The 19,481-nt window shown below is 38.6% G+C and overlaps 1 protein-coding gene across 2 annotated transcripts in view; it reads left to right on the top strand.

The window, feature by feature from the left end:
• ccnyl1 (cyclin Y-like 1) overlaps positions 1 to 11,821 on the top strand; it is a 103,422-nt gene extending 91,601 nt beyond the window's left edge. For both annotated transcript variants that reach the window (XM_072261303.1, XM_072261304.1), the window contains one exon: positions 2,050 to 11,821. In XM_072261303.1, coding sequence (XP_072117404.1) covers positions 2,050 to 2,166 — 117 coding nt within the window. In that variant the 3' untranslated portion in view covers positions 2,167 to 11,821. The remainder of the gene's footprint in view (positions 1 to 2,049) is intronic.
• The last annotated feature ends 7,660 nt before the right edge of the window (positions 11,822 to 19,481 follow it).

Genomic DNA, 19,481 nt, shown 5'->3' on the forward strand with positions numbered 1-19,481 from the left:
GCTCCCTAATAAGATCTGCGTTATTACACAACACCCAATCTAACATAGCCTTTCCCTAAGTACGTTGCTCTAAAAAGCCATCTCATAGGCATTCAACAAATTCCCTTTCTTGCAATTTGACACCAACCTGATTTTCCCAATCCCTTTGCATATTGGAATCCCCCATTATAATTGTCCCATTACCCTTATTATGTGCCTTTTCCAGCTCCCTTTGCAATCTCAACACCACATCTTGGCTACTATTTGAAGGCATCTATAGGATTCTTATCTTTTTTTACCGTTGCAATTTGTTAACTCCACCCACAAAAATTTGACATTCTCTGACCCTATGTCACCACTTTCTAAAGATGTAATTCCATCTGTAACCAACACAGCCACACCGCCGCCTATGCCTTCCTGCCCGTCCTTTCAATACAAAGTATATCCTTTGATATTAAGCTCCCGACTATGACCTTGTTTCAGCCACGACTCAGTGATGTCCACGTCATACCGACCAATCTCTAATTGCACCACGAGTTCATCCAGTTTATTCCAAATACGAACGTGCATTTAAATACAGCATAGTCCAGGCAGCTGTGAGAATCAGTGGGTTTATAGAAGACATCAATAGATAAACTGTCTCCAGAGAGAGACAGAAAGATTGAGAAAGGAGAGGGAGGTATTGGGAATGGATCAGATGTTTGAGGGCAGGGTAGAAGTTAGAATTGATGAAGTCAGTGAGCTCAGCGTGGGTGCAGGAAGCAGCATCAATGCATAGAACATCGATGTAACGTAGGAAAAGTTTGGGAGTGATACTGGTGTAGGCTTGGAGCATAGGCTGTTCTATGTTCACAAACCTGTTAGCTTGATCACCAAGAAGGACAGGGAGAGAAAGCACATTGGTATTGCCTTTCTCTTTATTATCCACCCAGGTCACACACTATCCTGACAGAAATATAGAGTATTACTGTTTCTGTTGTAGGTTTACATCATTTATCTCCTTGACTAACATCACTATGGAAATACTTTCAAATGAATGGCTGCATTGGTTCAGGTGGAAGCTCACCCTCGTATTTTTGAGAGTAATGTAGGATGAACAGTAAATGCTGCCATTGCTGCCAGCAGTGATATCTCATAGCACAAACTAAAACTGTTAAATGGCGTGTAGGACTTGCAAATTTCTTTAATAGTATGCAACCAGAGAAATAATATTTAAGTCAATAAAATGTAATAAATACCTGTGTGCCCAGAGACCTACCTCCACCCCCCACTTGAAAGCATTTAGCATAAATTCATCTAACAGAGGAATCTTTTATTGAAGAATTTAATATCTTAAACAGCCATTCCTACATCTCATGGTGTAATAAAATTGGAGGTAGAATTCATTGGTATAATGTCAGGAAGTATTTCCTCACACACAGTTTTTATATCAATTCCTACCTCAACTACACTATGTTTGATTCTATTTTCTTTTAGGTTATCATAGGAGGTCAATGTGGATGTATGAGTGTTAGGATGCAGCTCTTCCATAATTCAATTTCAAAGCAAAATAGACTTTGTTCCTGATGAAATATGAGTCACCTAATAGCATCACAAAAATTGTCTTTACTCACTTCTCTACTTTGAAGTTAGCTGATTTTCACTTAATAATTTTTTGCTAGATTGTCCCCCTTCTGGGGATTCGTGTGGTGTTACATTGCAGGGACTGCCTTGGGTGGGAGATGCTGCATGGTGAGGGGAGATTTGGAAGGAAGTGGGGGTTACCCCTGCATTATTGGGGTGGGCGATGTGTTCATAGAAAATGGCCTGTATCACAATTTTCTACAACACAAAAACAAAGCATCTACATGTATGCCAAGAAATCCAAGTTTTAAAAAAATGAAAATACTGTTGATAAAAATTCAGTGAGAGTGTAATTTTATTATATTCTTTGGATGTTTTGGTAGTGATTTGTGATATCTGTAAGAGTAAATTTCCATTACCCAAACTGCTGTAGCACAGGTCACATATAGTTCAAAATAATGACTGAAGTAAAACAGTAGAGTAATTATTTATTTTATTTCTTTGCAGGCAATCTCCAGGTTGTGTGAGGACAAATACAAAGACATGAGCAAAGCTGCTATAAGGCGATCGCTTAGCGCTGACAATTTGATAGGAATTAGTCGTTCTAATGCTATCCTCTCATAGGCCAGAGACTTTTCCATCAGCATATCATGTACCAGCAAAGACGGTGTCTTCCGATTGGGCAACTGAATCTGCCTACAACTAAAACCAAGTTGCAGCTCCTGGCCTTAAAGAGCACATTTAGGAGATTAAATGCTGGCTGTCTCAATACAAGGCCCTTCTGAGAGAAGAGAGGGGAAAATAGTGTTTTGACACTACACTGATGCAGTGATGTACAACCTGCAGTGTGGAGAATTTTATGCTTACTATGTAGGCCTGTAATTGAGGAGTACCTCAAGCTTTTATTTGTTCTAATTTTAAGAAATAACACCCAAAACAAATTGAAATCATGTGAAGTGAATTTTACAGGTAGGTTGGGACAACAGTAGCCCTCACAAGTGTAAACTTATTTGGAATGGGGTAAACTACTTATTCTGTATGAAGAAAGATTAACAAAGATTTCTTTTAAGCGAAAGATCTCTTTAAAACAGAGGATTGACTATAAATAGGGTGTAGCCACAGATGTGTACTTTAAAACTCAGAGATTTTCTTCCTTCTCGACCCTACCCTGCCCAACCCTCTGAATATAATTTTTCTCCAATTGTTTGATATTTATAGTATTTCCAAGCATATTGGGAAAGTTTGCAAAATGTTGCATTTTCTTAGCACCTTTTACATGGTAAAAGTATTTTCAAGCAACATGATCCACTTTGGAGAAGTGACCAGAAGCTTCAAAAGAGAGTCTTAAAGGAGAGGTGGGGTGATTTAAGGGAGAGCATTCCCTCCCTTAAGAGTCTACAGTTGAAATGTCACGTATTTCTAACTTGTCCAGCCTCCTGTTACTTGCCTCTTTTTAATTACAATGCCATTGGTGTCCAAAAATAAAGCAGTGGGAAAACTACTGGAAATCTAAAATAAAAATGAAAGATGCAGACACTACTCAGCTGGTTGGTCAGCATCTGTGGGAAAAGAATTAACATTATCACCCAATGACCTATAATTCTTTTATATGTTGTTTCAAACAGTTTTACCCCAAACACTGGGCCTTTACTCTGTAACCAGCCTGAAGTAAAACTGTGATACCCTGGGGTAGAGTTCCCAAAGAAACAACTAGGAAGTGACCAGAAGATGTCGCATTTTTACCATTTCCCTCCCCCCCCAAATTGATTTAAATAAATAATTTTGTGAAATGTACCTAGGAAAGAAAAGGTAAAATTAAAAGTCACTTCACTCGTCATGCCCAAGGGTTTCAGCCCACGTTCAACTCATTCAGCTACTCAAAGTAACAGATTAGCAGTTTAGTACCCTCACTCTGGTTGTGGATACTACTTGGCATCAGTTGCAATCCCGATAAGACGATGCATTATTCTCTGAAGAGATGCAGCTGAAAACATATGGTGTAAGAATTTACACCACAGAAACATTCAGCCTTTCTGATCTATGCTGGTGTTAATACTCATATAAGAACCTCCCAGCTTGCTCACCTTAGTTATAAGTCAGTCCCTTCTCCACCTTGCCTCCCCTTGAGCATGTCTGTTTTATTCTTTAGTATAGCAGACTTGTACAACAATTTCTCTCCATTGCAAGGGTGAGGAAGACCTTTGACCTTGTTTTGCAAAACTGGAAACATATCTGCACCAAACCATTAACTGATATTAAAGCTGTCCATCAACTGTTATTTCTGCTGAGCAACACCTATATCATAAGTTACTAATAAAACAATGTTTCTTATAATTAAATAATCACTTTAATTCAGGGGTTTTCAACTTTTTATGCCATAGACCAATGCCATTTAGTCAGGGTTCGTGGACCCCAGGTTGGAAACCCCTGCTTTGATTGGTGCAATCCCGTCACTTGGAACAAATAAACTACTAAATTCACTGTAACCTGTTTACATTTAACTCAACATATTCCTTTTTCAAAATGAAATCATTTAGTTTTCATTTGCACCATTGTCAACAAAATTTTGCAGTTCACAATATTCTGAACTCAAAGTTGAAAGCACATGGCATATTTTAGTGATTAAGACGATACAGTGATTTTTTTTTAAAAGAAAGATGGGTTGCATATAAATAAGGTCACTGATGTTCACATGTGAGCCATAGAAATGTGGGGTAAAATATAATCTCCAAAACTCAGGTAATAAAAATGAGAGTGTTTATTCACCATCAACTAGAGCTCCTTGTAATAAACCGTTAAAACATGACTTGTGCTTTTACTATTGGGTTCCCATCGCCACACTGTCATCTTCTCTTATTCCATCAATGCTTGGGGGTAAATACAAATAGATTCTTTCCCTTGAGCACAGAGCACCAAACTTCAATTGTCCTTCCCCCTTCAAACCCAGAGACCCAGTTGAAGTTGAAGTTCTCTTTTTTGTTGTTGTTGTTGTCGTAAACAAGAAACCTCTATTAAACTGTATACACTTCCACAAGACATTTTGATCTTTAGTGTTTTTTAAACTTGAAGAAAAGTGAGAATTTACATACGTGATGAGACCAATGTAAAAGGGGTAAACAAGCACGGGGGGGGGCAAAATTAGCATTTTTGATTTGAGATAGCAATGAGATTTTATGCAAGGGTAATTTTTTCAAACAGCTCTGCAGCATATTTCAAGATAGGTGACATGGACTTGCTGACATTAAGTACAACAAGTTTGTCCAGAGACGATGAGCAGTAATTCCCCTACTTTTGGTCTCCAGATCCAACTGACTGTTCCATTTGTGAAGACATCAAAATGTTAAAAACACATGCTGATTAGTACAGTCAAAGAAACAAGGACAATCTCCAGACATTAAGAGTAGTTGCAGTACAATGACTTCTAAATACTTAGTCTGTCCGATTAGAAATGTCTGTAGAGAAACCCTGCAACTAATTAAGCCAATATTTTCAAAGGCAACAGTTAAAGGAAATGTGTATCCGCCTGAAAGTGAGGCAAACACACTGAACCCCCATGAACAATGTGTGATGTATAGCCGAATGGTAACCATATGTATAGTGTAAATGACCCAGTAATAAATGCATTTTGAAGCCTTGAAAAATAACACTGTTCCCCAAGTAACCAGGACATATTGTGTTGCATTGGTTTTGCAGAATTCTTAATAAATGAGCGATTTATGAGTGAATATGCAGTTCCATCAGCTAGTTGAAACCGGCACAGGATATTAATCTAAATATCAGACCAGATTTGGCAATGGACCTTTCTCCGTGGAGTAGCTGTTATGGAATGCAGACTATAAATGGCCTTAGTTATAACACTGCAGCCAAGGCTGAAGGGACATTCGAGGAAAACATTCCACTACAAAGGTGATCTTTCCCAAAGGGATTTGAGAGCATCACAGTTTTGCCTGGATCAGTTCTGCACATACTTCCTGAATAGAAAGATATGGCATACCCATGAGCTGAAATCCAATGATAGAGGCCCCTTTACTAAAATCCATAATGTATTTTTACACTGTTACTGGTATTGGTGGTAATGTAGCAGTTAATGACGTTACAGTTCAGGGCGTTAGAATTCGGAGTTCAGTTCTGATGCTGTTCTATAAGGAGTCACTATGCATCCTCCCCATGGAATGCCTGGATTTTCTCTAGATTGTCCAGTTTCTCCCACAGTCCAAAAGCATACCGGGTATGTTAGTTGGTCATTGTAAATTATCACGTGATTAGCTTAAGGTTAAATTGGGTTGTCTGGCAGTCTAAATAAAAACCACCTTTTTGATTTTTCAAAGGTTTGCGGTGACAGGTAGCACCAGCTTGCATTTACATAGCAAAATATCCCAAGGCACTTAGTAGCGGAATCAGAAAATAGAACATTGAAGGGTACAGCACAGGAACGAGACCTTTGGCAAATTGTATTATGCAAATCTAATTAAACTATTAATCAAATGCCAACTAAACTGATCTTTTCTGGCTACATGATGTCCATATCTCTATTTTATTTGCCTCCACCAACACCCCAGGCAACTAACACTCTTCTTGCACATCTCCTATGAACTTGCTTCCTCTCACCTTAAATGCATTCCCTCTGGTATTAGACATTTCATCTCTGAGGTGGGGGAATATACTGTCTATGCCTCCTATAATCCAATAAAACACTCTCAGATCTCCCCTCAGCTTCCTCTGCTCCAGAAAAAAAAATCTTAAATTTGCTCAACCTCTCCTTATAACACATGCCTTCTAATCCAGGAAGTATTCTGTTAAATCTCTTCTGCACCCTCTTCAAAACCTTGACATCTTTCCTATAATGGGAGTGACCAGAAATGAATGCAATACTCCAGATGTGGCCTAAATGGAGTTTCATTAAGCAGCAACATAGTTCCTGACTCTTGAACTCAGTTCCTCGACTATTAAAGGCAAACATGTAACACCACCCTATTAACCTGTGTAGCCACTTTCAGAGAGCTGTGAACTTGAACCCCAAGATCTCTTTGCTGATCAGCACTGTTAAAGGATCTCACCATTAACAGTGTACTGTCTCTTTACATTTGATCTCTCCAGGTACAACATTTCACAATTGCCTGGGTTAAATTCCACCTGCCATTTATCCACTCATATCTGCATCTGATCTATATCCCACTGTATTCTTTGCCTGCCTTCTATACTATCCACACCACCACCAATTTTCTCATCTGCAAACATACTAACTCACCCATCTAGATGGATGAAAACATAATTTTTTATGTATATATAAAATATAGACATATTATCACAGGTCCCAGTACAGATCCCTGCAGACCATCACTAGTCACAAATCTCCAGCCACAAAAATTTCCATCAACCACTACACTCTGTCTTTTATGGCAAGCCAATTCTGAAGCCAAATGGTTAATTTAGTGTTGAACTGATGCATTTTAATTATACATTAAAATTTGAGAACAATTCACTTTTTGGGAAATTAGAGAAGATGACCGATAGCCTGATGGAAGTAGTAGTTTTAATAGGGCCTCCTCTTTGGGGAGGAGAGCTGAGGAAATACTTGATATATCTTGTTGGATAGCTTCTACCATGGAAAGGCATAATTTTTGTGTGAAAGTTATGAAAAATGCTAAGGGATGGGAAAAAACTTGCAGGGGAATTTCTGAATCTTGAGATGCATATTTCCATTCCCATCCTCCACCATACTCTAGAAATGATTAATATTTATGCTAATAGTTAAACTAGTCTAAAATGCTGTCTGATAGTAAGCACATTTATTGTCTCTTATCTCCTCCAGTAGCCCATGGTGGTGCAAACTGAGCCAACGTCTAACTGACTATTCATTTAACACCCTCCTTTCATTGTGTACTGTTGATTTTAAGCTTATTTGATAGGATTGTTTTCTTGAGGCTCATGCTGCATCTACATTTGGGACACCAATGGCCAGTGGAAGCAATAATCCTCTATGTACTAATCCTTGTAAAATACTATTTTAATATAAAAAAAATTATAGTTTTATAAACAGGTCTACATTGCATACTTTTTTACCGATGAGTTAACAAGGTATATCTTGCACTCTATCACTTGTGTGGTTATAACCTGTAACCAGTGGGGAAGTTTACTGTTGATTGTGTGAAAGACTTGGAAATTACCTTTAGGATGTTGTAAGAAGCATTTTGTAGCATATACAATGCATTCAGAAGTAGAATGGATTTTTTTAAATCTGAGAGACCCTGTGATTTGCATTAGTTCTGTGTTCTGTCATATGAGAATTGATGTGCTTGAGGTGTGTATAGCCAGTCTTTGCTGATTTACTAATTGCCTTGTTTTCTATACAACTTACTGGAGTGACTACTGATTTGTAGAGTTTACATTTATCGTTCTCCTTGCAGGCTTACAGTATGGCAATGTCTGCTTGTCCATAAGCAGGGGGACCACACTTGCTCCCCACTTAATTACCTGTTGACAAAAGCAATCTCAACACAGTAATTAGGATTTTGAAACTCAACCCCTAATTTATTCTTTTACCAATGAGCATTAAGTATTGGCATGCAAGCTAGTGCTCACATACAGAACAGTGATTATATAAGAAATCTAGAAGCTGTCAAAATGTGCTTTCCAGCCAGCAACTCAAAGAGTTAAGGTCCTAAAGGAACTTCCACTGGTCTCCAATATTTGCATGCCTGTTAAGAATATTGGAAAATCTTGCAAAACTTCATTTTTATACCCTTCTGGGTGTTTGGAGCTGTTGTATGTTGGAGATGACTAGAATTTTGGCAATCCCTAAGTGAAAAAAATAGTGCCATTGACCAAGAATCTAATTCAAGATCTCTGGGTTCTGCCTGTGTTTTTGTGTGATATCCCTTATCTGCAGGAATATTGGCACAGGGTGTGATGAGGTAAAGACGTGCTACATTTTAAAATCCCCTTTAATCCTCTTTATGCTTGAATTTACAAACATTGCAAAACCCAACATTTTGAATTGTGTAAAATGGAGGTGTAGAGTTTTAATTTTAGATTTTTGCATGTAGATGGTGATAATTTAGCAAAATTAACATTTAATATGATTCGGCTTTGCAATTCAGAAGAATTTTAGCCGCACAAAAATATAGATGACCTCAGGTAATTTTTAATTGTTTTGTAATGGTTGCCCACGTGCTACCTTTTCCTTTAATACGTTTTGAGAAGTGTTTAATCACTTGAATCTGGCCTTGGTGTGGTGATGTATTTGTGATACATGATGCATTACCTTGTAGGATCTGGTTAGGATAACTTTGCTTTACTACAATGAGATGAAAGTTTATAGCACACCTTATGGCCTTTCTGTATCTGTCAAGGTCCAGTGGAATCTGTGCCTTGCTTTTACATCTTGATCTTTTCTCTTGCTTCTTCCCAAAGATATCCTATGCCACCTTGTTATTTTGTAATGGAAAGCTATTGGCACCTGACATTACTTTTTCTTTCTTCAGCAAAGAACTTTAATTCTCCTTAACCAGTTTTTCTGCAGAATACACCATAGGTAATCTGAGTCTATGAACAATCCATGTTTTAAGTACTAATACATTTTTAAAACTGCTTGAATGCTTCTTTGTATAGGTTTTTGAAGGTGTTTTGTAACATTATGAAGTGATTGATAAATTAGCATGAACATTTATCTAAAAATGTTTAAGACATGTATGCTTTTGTATTTCCTGACATTGTGACTTTTCCTTTCACTCAAAGTATTCCATTTTATTTTCTTGCTGCAGTGGGAATACTTTACAGAATGTTATTGGATTAAGTTATTGAAATCACTGCAAGCCACTGTTGCTTTGCTTCCTGTTTAATAGGCTTTTCATTGGCATAAAAGTGAATGCAAGCAAATATATTTAAGGGAGGAAAAGTTAAGACTTCGAGTTTACACATCCATTCTACCTCCAAAGAATCTGTTTACTGGAATCCTAATGCAGTGTAGCAATTTCTGTAAATGGCCAGATATCAGCAGTTCTCCATTTTATCAAAAAAAGTTGATCAATTATTGGAACACAAATAAGCAGGCTGAACGGAGTCTTTAGGCTTTGCAGTATCTAATGTACACTTACTTGTGTATTTTGTGTCCAACTATTATAAGCAAGTTGTTGAGATCACCATGTTGAAGGTGAAGGAGGGGAATTCAGTTGTAAGTTTGTAAGAGAAGAACATTGAGGATATGTAGCGGAAAAAGCCAGGGATCAAATCAAATTGAACAGATCTTTTTAAAGAGTTGTCATACTCATGATGAGATGAATGACCTCTGAATTTACCAGCTGATGTGCATATGTATTCAAGTCTTATCTAGAATTGTGAAGTGTTTCAACACTACCACTGGCTGGTTTAAGCCAGCAGTTAAGTAAGCCTTAGTAATTCTTACCTTATTTTTTAAAATCTTATAATAAATACTGTTGCATAAATATTGGACAAATGCATATAGTGCAACTCTGGCTTTGTCAATCATTGGACACATTCAGTTAACTACTTGAATTTTGATCTCAGTTCACCAAATACAAGTTCCCTCAAGGGTAATAGCACATCAATAAACCAAAGTGACTAATTAGGGATCAATTAGAAAAAAGTTGCACTGTTCTGTAGATTTATGGGTTAATATCCATTGGTCTTTGTTGAGGTCATCCTATTCAGCAATGAAAAGGGTTCAATGTATTCATCAACCCCATTGTGACAGCTTATGCACTAGTTGGCATGCGAATTTCCTCCCTTTTTATCCATTTTAAACCAATGTATGGAAACTGTTAAAGCAAGCAGATTGCCATCTTAGCAAGTCAGGCAGCATCTATGGAAGGGAATACACAGATAATGTCTCTGACCTTGGGCAACACACACCAAATGCAGGAGGAACTCGGGCTGAGTTTTGGTGTGTTGCTTGAGACGTCCAGCAAGGTATGGAGTATCTTGTACAAAGAATGCCATCTTATCCACCCGTTGTACTGGGAACTGTTTTACTGGTTTAGAACTTGACAGCAGTGAAGTCAGTTGAGACAAAATCAAGTCTACAAATGTTAGAAAGGTGAAATTTAACAAAGTGTTTGGAATATTTACCAGGTCAGACCTCATTTGCACTGAGAAAGAAACATTTCTAAAAATCTTTTGTCAGAACAGTTGAGTGCACATGTGGCCTACGTGGCCCAGACTGTTGAGTATTTCTGTATTTTCCCTTTTCAGTCCACTTAGTCATCCTACTTCCTTAAGCAGTGGCAGGTGAGGGGGAAGAATTAGACAGGGGATACTCTGGTTATATAATTACTATCCCTGATATTAATCCATTACTTTAAAAGTAGCTCGAATATTCTCTCTGTAGATACTCTTTTAATCCATCTTTATTTAAAATTTTCTTGCAGTTTTGAATTATAGCTTACAGCATTCATATTCCCAGCCTGTTGTGGCTATTGACTGCTCAGTTACTCATTAACTGCCCTAATCAGCTGCAATCTGTTCTATTGTTGCATCAAGATAGTCACTCCTAGTTGTACCTTGTTTCATAACTTCATGTGCAGCCAGTGTTGTTAAAAATTGCGCAGCTCCAGTTGCCAACTCTTGATCGATTACCGGACGTTTTGCCATATGATCTCTTACCTTAAGTCAGATTGACTTTTTCTCACCCTCCCTTCTTTAAGTAAATAAGAACTCCTAAAATAAAAATTTTAAAGCTGACTGTGATCTTACTCTTGGGAGTTGCTCATGGCTTACAGCTCCAGATTCCAAGGTGTACCTGAAGATTTGGCAATCCTACCTGCAGCTAGCATTTTGCATGTGTAATGTAAACTGGAGAGGGACAGAGAAGTGTTATAGAACACTGCAACTTTAAATAAACTGTTCAGATGCTGCTACCAAACTTTACTTGGCAACTCTTGTGAAATCTTGGTTTATATTTCTGCATCTCAAGTAGAATTTCTGTAACTATGTGATTTTTAAACTTATGTAATATATGCATACAGTATGTGTATATATAATGGTAGAATAATATATATCTGCAAATTATGGTTTATAACTAATGCAAACATATTTTATAAAGAGTTTTAAAGGAGTTTATAATTCAACTTTTTTTTGTTTTATAGCTGAGAATGGTGTGATTGTGGATATTATATAATTTGTAATACCCCAGGCTGCCCTACTAACAAAATCTAATGTAATAGTTGGTGAAAAGATGATAAAGCTGTGAACAGCTCAAATATTAGCCATCGAGTAAATCAGTATTACCGAGATAAATTGTGAATAAAATTTGTTTATTTTGTTTTGCTTTGTTTCTTTAACGAATTGCATTTCCTGATTTATCTCCTGATGCTGGATATAACACAGATTTCCACATTTGTGCAGTGCCCTGTTGTGTATCAATATGAACTGGTTATTAAGCCATGGGTTCCCACTCGATGCTGCTCTGTTAGGTATACACACATCTGATTCACCTGTTATGTCTTTTGATGCGGCGTTGTCAGTTAGTGTCCAGTGAAGAGTTGTGGCTGGGTTCTGAGCTTTGGTGCAGAGGGCCCTTTGTGCCACTGTGCTGAACAGTGGGGCGTGTATTTGAGTGGGAATGGCGAACAAGAGTGGTGAGTTATAACAAAAACACTGGAAATTCGTGTTGATTATTGTGATCCCTTTGCGGTGACTTCACTAAAGACAGATGAGCATACCTCATACTTAGTTGATACTCGGTGTATGAAGCCTCATTTATAAGGATTTGGTCCTTTTAGTTTTCAAGTTGAGTGTAGTGATTTTACTGTGTACAAAAACCCTTCATTTTGTACTGTTTAGCAGCACCTCTCCATACTTCGGTTAATTATTTGCGTCATTTTTGTGCGTATGTTTGACTCACGCCGATTAAATCTGAATAAGGTCATCCACGAGCAAGGGTACAGCACAACAAACTGTTACCTTGGAATATAGGCTTTTGGTGTGACGCAAAATGCCTAGTAGGGATAATTATTCATGTTTAGTTTAAAATTCTATCCATTTTCAACAAGGATGCAAGTTAAGAGGGTTCCTTCAATGAACGGCCTGATTTCTTGATTTCTGCATTCAAGGTTTTACCTCCCTTATTTCCAAGGTTTAAAGTTAGCAATAACACAAACTGCGTTTGCTAAAGTTACCGTCAAATTCAATAAATTGCACCATAAAAGACCGTTTACGAGGAGCTGCCACGAAGTTTTCTACCTGAATGCGATGGCCTATCCCCAGGCTGGGTGGGGAGGAACAGAGTGCAACAAGTTTAATGAGAGATTGCACCCGAGTTGTTTTACCCGCTGCGCCTGCATTCCACAGGGAGACGATGGGAAGACCAATTGCTAAAATACGTACAGTATATAACATCCAAGGAGAAAGTGTCGATTTTTATTTGAACATTAATAAACCTGATCCATTTAAGTGTCCACATATCGGTTTGATTTTATTTTCATGTTTTACTGGCAAACCCTTCAGTCACAGTTCGGAAAAACGCCCTTCCCTCATCCAATGAGACGGCGCTGGCTGCGAAACCCTTTGCAACTTACTGGCAATCTGCACCTCGCAAAAGTTCAAATCTGATACGTTGCACAAAGTTTCAGTACGAAGTGTGCTACTGGTAGTATTGTTCAGGTCTAGCCGAGTTTCGATTTGTTTATCTGTCCAGGTATGGATCTTGAAAACAATAAATGTCTCCGCAAGCGCTGAACTTTAACGTGACCACACACTATCTCTGTATGTCCGAGGCATAACTTACTCCCCGTTATATTCTAATCCCTTTGTGATAAATTTGCCAACAACCTGACTACTAAACCCCTTCCCAAACTTCAGGATGAACTTAAAACAATAGCAGCAGACAAAATCGCCGGAAAGTACCGCTGGGTTTTGGCAAATGAAACGACGCGCAAGAAGCTTGAAATCTGAAACAAAAACAGCTGTATATTATTATTATTGATAATTGTACATGCAAAGATCAGTAGGCATATGTTTCTGAGGCAGTGCCTAAATGTCTTTTGTATGCTTACCTTCGTTAGCCAAGAGGTCTTAGTCGATCTTTTATCTTTTAGACGATGGTTTGAATATTGTGTGCAGTTCTGGGTGCCGCAGTATAGGAGGGAGATGATTGCGCTACAGATAGAGGGTGCAGATGAGATTTACTCAGAAGTTGTCTGGGATAGAATATTTCAGAGACTGTATAGGCTGGGTTTTGTTTTCCTTGGAGCAGAGGCAGCTGAGAGAAGACTTGATATGAGGTATACAAAATTACGTGAGGCTGATATGGGATAAATAATAATGGAGGAGTTCAAAGCCCAGAGGTTTAAAATGCTGTTAGGTTTATCAAAAATTGAAGCTTTTGCACATTGCTGATATGCAAGATGCTGCAGTAAACATCGAATTGTCATTTAGCATAAGTAAGTAGAGGTAACTTGCAAGAATCCTGAGGCAAGGTTTCTGACAGGGAGGGTGATTTTGACTTTCACTCAAAGAATTTGTGTGTGTTTGCGACGCAAATCTCATTGATATTATATTGTACTAGATTTCAGTGTATCTCCCGCTGCCATTCCGTAGCTCCATCCAGCTGTAAGGTGTTCACCTTGTATGTTATCCCTTTAAAGTCGAGAATAGGTTTTGAAAAATCTTGGTTGGCATTTTGATCTTTCAGACTGTGACTTAGATCGGAGTTTGCTACTGATCCCTAATTCTGCTTCTCCCAACCAATTGTTGGTTCTATAAATGGTTTAAGAAGCTGTTCTAGATATGCTTGCGAAACTTATAGGTTTATGGCCTGCAATTTTGTATATTTCTAAGTATGTAAAACATGTAAATTTTCTCTTCTATTTGCTTTGACCTTGATTTTCTTCTCTGATGCAGTCGTGACTGAGGCTTATTCTCACAATCGGGGAGGCAGATTGGTACAGCAGCACCAGAGACCCAGGTTTGATCCTGACCTCCAGTGTCCCCTGTGTGAAGTTCGCACATTGTCTCTATACTACATGGGTTTCCTCCTGTTGCTCTGATTTCCTCCCACATCCCAAAGATATGCATGGTAGTGGATTAACTGGCCACTGTGAATTATCACTAGTGTGTGATAGAATATGGAAAACTGGGAAGAATAAAAAAATAAAAATTATGTCGGATTAGTGTAAGTGAGTTGTTAATGATCAGCACAGACTCAATGGGCTGGAGGGCCTGATTCTATGCTGTATCTCACAGACCCTGAGACTCCTACAAATGTTATGGTTACTTATGAAATTTAAAGAAGATCATTCTAAGTCAAGCCAAAATATCAAGGATACTGAAACATTAATAATACAATTACTGTATATATAAAACATTACAGTATTCCAAGAGCCATGGACCGGGGACATGTGGTTGGTGCAGAAAGGCATCATTGAAGGATTAGCCATGATTTTACTGAATAGCAGAGCAGAACAAGTTCAAAGGGTTGAATTGTATATTCCCACTCCTATTTCTTGTGCTGTAATTCTGCAATCTGCTGCACCACAGTACAACCAGTGCTCTCTGAGCCTATCAAAATATGAATAGCTCTTGAGTACTGAAACAGAAGATAAAGCTTTCATGACCAATGTTTCATTTTTCTAATTGGCTGGGCAATTTTTTTCATTTAGGCATCACTTTTTTAAACAATTTTTTTAAACTTCTGATGCAAAATTGTCTAGCAAAAACAGTTGGAGTATTAACATTTAATGTTGTGTAGCTATGATGACTTGGTTTTCATGTTTGCAGTCAGTTGTCAGCCTTTTGCCTTGGCTGCGGAGAGAGCTATTACTCCTGACCCAATGCAACTGATTGGGGTGAAGCCCCTCACCAGACCTGAGCATGTCAGTCTGACAAAGACTGTGCTGATCTTCTAAAGGACCACTGCATATCTAGTGGAGACATCTATTGATAGAGACTTTCAAATCAACATAAAAGTTCCACAATGTTAATTGAAGAACGGGACCTTCTTTCAAATATCTTTAGCCGAAATCTCTGTCCTGACCAACATCACTAAAGCAGATGGTCTGTTATTTTTACAATACTATTCTTGGATCCATGCTGTGTGGAAATTCGCTGCAAATTTCCTAAATTTAAACAGTGATGGACTTCAGAAAGATAGCATGATGATTAACTCCATGTAAATGACCCTCATTGATCTACATTCCAATGAGGCGGTGAGGTGAGACTTGTCGGCTTTGGGCTTTATGCTGTGTAGGCATAAGAAAGGTTTGGAAGATTAAAGTTGTCTTCTTAGGTTCACAGTTGAAGAAAGCAGATGCAGAGCAAATATTTAGTTGTCAGTCATTCCCGATGTACAAAAGCAGAAATATTTGAGCAACAAAAGAAAGTACCATTCTCTGGTCCTTTGAATCTCATCCTGCTGATGTCATCAACTTGGCAGCCTTTGCATTGCAAGGCAAGCGTTTCGAGAAATGGCGATGGGCAATGCTCCTTGTGTTCTGGGCTGTTGATAAAATGCACTTGGTTGTCTTGAATTAATGGAGAGGCTACTTGAGTTCCCACACTGTGTAGTGTTTGCACGAATCTATTGCAGACTTTAAGATCCTGGTTTTATTGTTGATCAGGGAGGCATACAGCGCTGTTATGGGCTATTCAGTCCATCATGTCTGTGACTCTTTAAAAGAGCTATCACAATGGTTCCATGTCTCTGCAATTTCCCTATTTAACTGAAAGTCTCATTTTAATTTGAAAGTGAACACTGAATTTGCGACTTAAAGGCACAGCATGGTAACAGCCCCTTGTGGCCCAATTAGAGCCATGCAACCAATTAACCTGCTGAGATGTTTGCCTTTGAAATATTGGAGGAAACCAGGGCACCCAGAGGAAACCCACACAGTCATGAGGAAAGCATACAATCTCCTTACAGACAGTGGCAGGAATCGAACTGGGTCACTGATGCTGAAATAGCATTACGCTAGCTGCTATCTCATCGCCCCTGGTACATGCTGCAAGTGTTGCCCACCAAAGGTGGAGGGAATGAATGTTCAGTGTGGTAGGTTGAGTGACATCTAGCAGGTTTTTCTGTTCTGGATGGTGTCGAGCTACTTGAGAGATGTTGGAGTCTTCATGCTCTTGACTTGTGCTTTGTTGTTTTGGAATGGCCTTGCAAAGTCAGGAGTTTGAGTCACTCACCACAGGGGCAGCCAACCCCTGACCTGTTCTTTGATAATTCTCTGGTTACTGGAGACTGAGAACATTAATGGTGAAGGACTCAGTGATGGTTTGAACGGAAGGGCAAGAAGTTGGAACTAACCATTGCCACTTGGTGACTCAAATGATACTTGTTACTTATCAGTCCATATTTGATAACTAAGAAGAACAGTTTCTCAGCAGCAAAATCAGTAGCCTGAAAACTTGATTCTTTACGTTAAAGAAGGCAATGACAATTGTGAGCTGGAACATACTGGGAAAAAGGGTGGATGACAAATGCAGTACAACAATTTCTCCAGAATTACATAGCTACTTGAAATATATGGACTACAAATACAAACAGTAGGGTGTTATTAATTGGCATATTTTTGCACAGTGCAATGGTGATGGGCTGAATAATTTAGTTTTTTATTTATTTAGAGATACAGGCCCTTCCGGCTCAGTGAGCCGCGTCACCCAGCAACCCACCCATTTAACCCCAGCCTAATCACAGGACAATTTATAATGAGCGATTAACCTACTAACCAGTACGTCTTTGGACTGTGGGAGGAAACTGGAGCACCCGGAGGAAACCCAGACGGTAACGGGGAGAACAGACTCGTTACAGACAGCGCCGAAATTGAACTCCAAATTCCGATGATCTAGCACATATACTAAGTAAGCTAAATGTGGATAAATATGATTTCACCCACTTGGTAGAAAGAAAAAGAAGGCAGGATGTTACTTTTTAAAATGGTGAGAGACTGAAGAGTGTTGCAGTTCAGAAAGACCCAAGTGCCCTTGCATGTGAATAACTGAATGTTAACATGCAGGGTCAGAAGTTACTATAAAGACAAATTATATATTTGCCTATATTATAAAAAGATTTAAGTACAAGAATTAGTGATATCTTAAGGCAATTGTATAACTGAAATAGGAAATCTTTAACTCTTGTACTCCAATAAGCTGTGTTGATGCATTGAGTATACAGGTCTGGTCTCCCCATCTGAGGACCAACTTACTTGAGATGGACAATGGATTGATCCCTGGGATGGCAGGCTTGTTGCCTGACAGGATTAAGCAGCCTGGGCTAGTACTCTCTTTAGAAGAAAGCAAAGTTCTTACAAGGCTTGATAATGATGTTTCCCTGACTGGGTTGTCTTGAACTAGGGATCACAGTCTTACAGTAAACATTCTGTGGGTCATAAAACTTTGAAATACTCCAAGAGGACTGCAGAGGCTTAGTCTTTGAGTATATTCAAAACAAGAGATAAATAGATTCCTGGATATTGAGGGAATCAAAAGATTAGATTAGAATATCTGAAGATGTGGAATGGATGATATAGAGTGGCACGAAGGTAAAAGGTGGGCTGTGGTTATTAAATAGTGACTATGTCGCCTATTTTTATGTTTATTTCTACTTATTTTTCTCTCAGTAAAGGCATCTTTGCACAGTTTATTGGAGTACATTCACTTCATTGAGTTGATGTGGTAATATGTCCAAAATACATATCATTGTAAATCAAAAAGTTTCTACCAATATGTTAGCAACTCTTAAAGAAATGTTGATACTGATGAGCAGAAGGCACAAGATAGGTCAAGGTCTGAACACAAGATTAGACTAGTTTGTGACACTAGTTCTCCCTGTCTCGGACTTTGCTTTCTCTTTCAAGACAGGGCATCTCTTCAGTTAAGGGAGCCATAGTCTATAGGCAAATGTCCTCCTGCCTTCTTCCAAAACACACACCCACCCTGCTAGTTGTGCATGTTTTAGAAGTATGTTTGTTCTATCCTCTCCCTTGCAAACGATACGTTGTCAACTTCAGAACCACAGCAGCTGCCTTCTCCACACGCCATTGGGTCCTCTGCTGTTTTAGAGACAAAATGATGGAGGGTTTACACTGTGAGCTTGAGGTTACCATTGTACACTGCTCTTGAGTTTCATGCAGATACTTCATACCATTACTTGGGCTCACATTAAGCAAGTCCCTTATGCTGCAAGGTGCGCTACAGCAGTGAGTAAAATTATTTACCCAGAGCCCCAAGTTATTCCTAAGTGCTTCACAGCTCATTAATAACTCCAGGTTCTAGTCACTGCAGCAGGCAATCTATGCACCGCAAGATCTCACAGGCACGGGATATGTTTCAGATGTTGACAGAGGGTAGGAGCAGTAACCCACTTCACTACACCTCCCCACTCTTCTTCATTATCCATTTGAGTTTAGAAGTCACATCCAAGTAAGTAGCAACTCCAACCAACTTCCCAGTACTGACCCGGATTTGGGCTGTACCCTTCAAATATCCAGACCTGCCTCTCAGTTTTTTTGCACTACCTTACCTTACTTTTCATCTTTCTATTTTCTATTTATGATTTATAATTTAAATTTTTAATACTATCAATTTGTAATCCAGGGAGCGGGAAGCGCAGAATCAAATATCGCTGTGATGATTGTACATTCTAGTATCAATTGTTTGGCGACAATAAAGTATAAAGTATACTGCACTCATCACAGCAGTGCAGGTATTGTGTTCCCTAGGAAATCAATCCATAACCTTCTAATTTAGGGATGGAAATGTCGCCACTCAGCCACGGTGAACACTGATCACGGATAAACACCAGCACTGCAGTCCATATGATGTCACTGTAAAATTCTTTCATATATACCTTCACCACAGGAATGTACAATTCTCACACTGTTATCACTTCCACAGATAAAAGTATTGTGAAGAACATGTAAAGAGAATAAAGAAGAGAGAGGAAAGAAATCACAGGACTATCGATCAAATTTTCATCAACTCTG

The sequence above is a fragment of the Mobula birostris genome, chromosome 6, assembly GCF_030028105.1.
Source record: "Mobula birostris isolate sMobBir1 chromosome 6, sMobBir1.hap1, whole genome shotgun sequence".
In the NCBI taxonomy this organism is placed as follows: Eukaryota; Metazoa; Chordata; class Chondrichthyes; order Myliobatiformes; family Myliobatidae; genus Mobula; species Mobula birostris.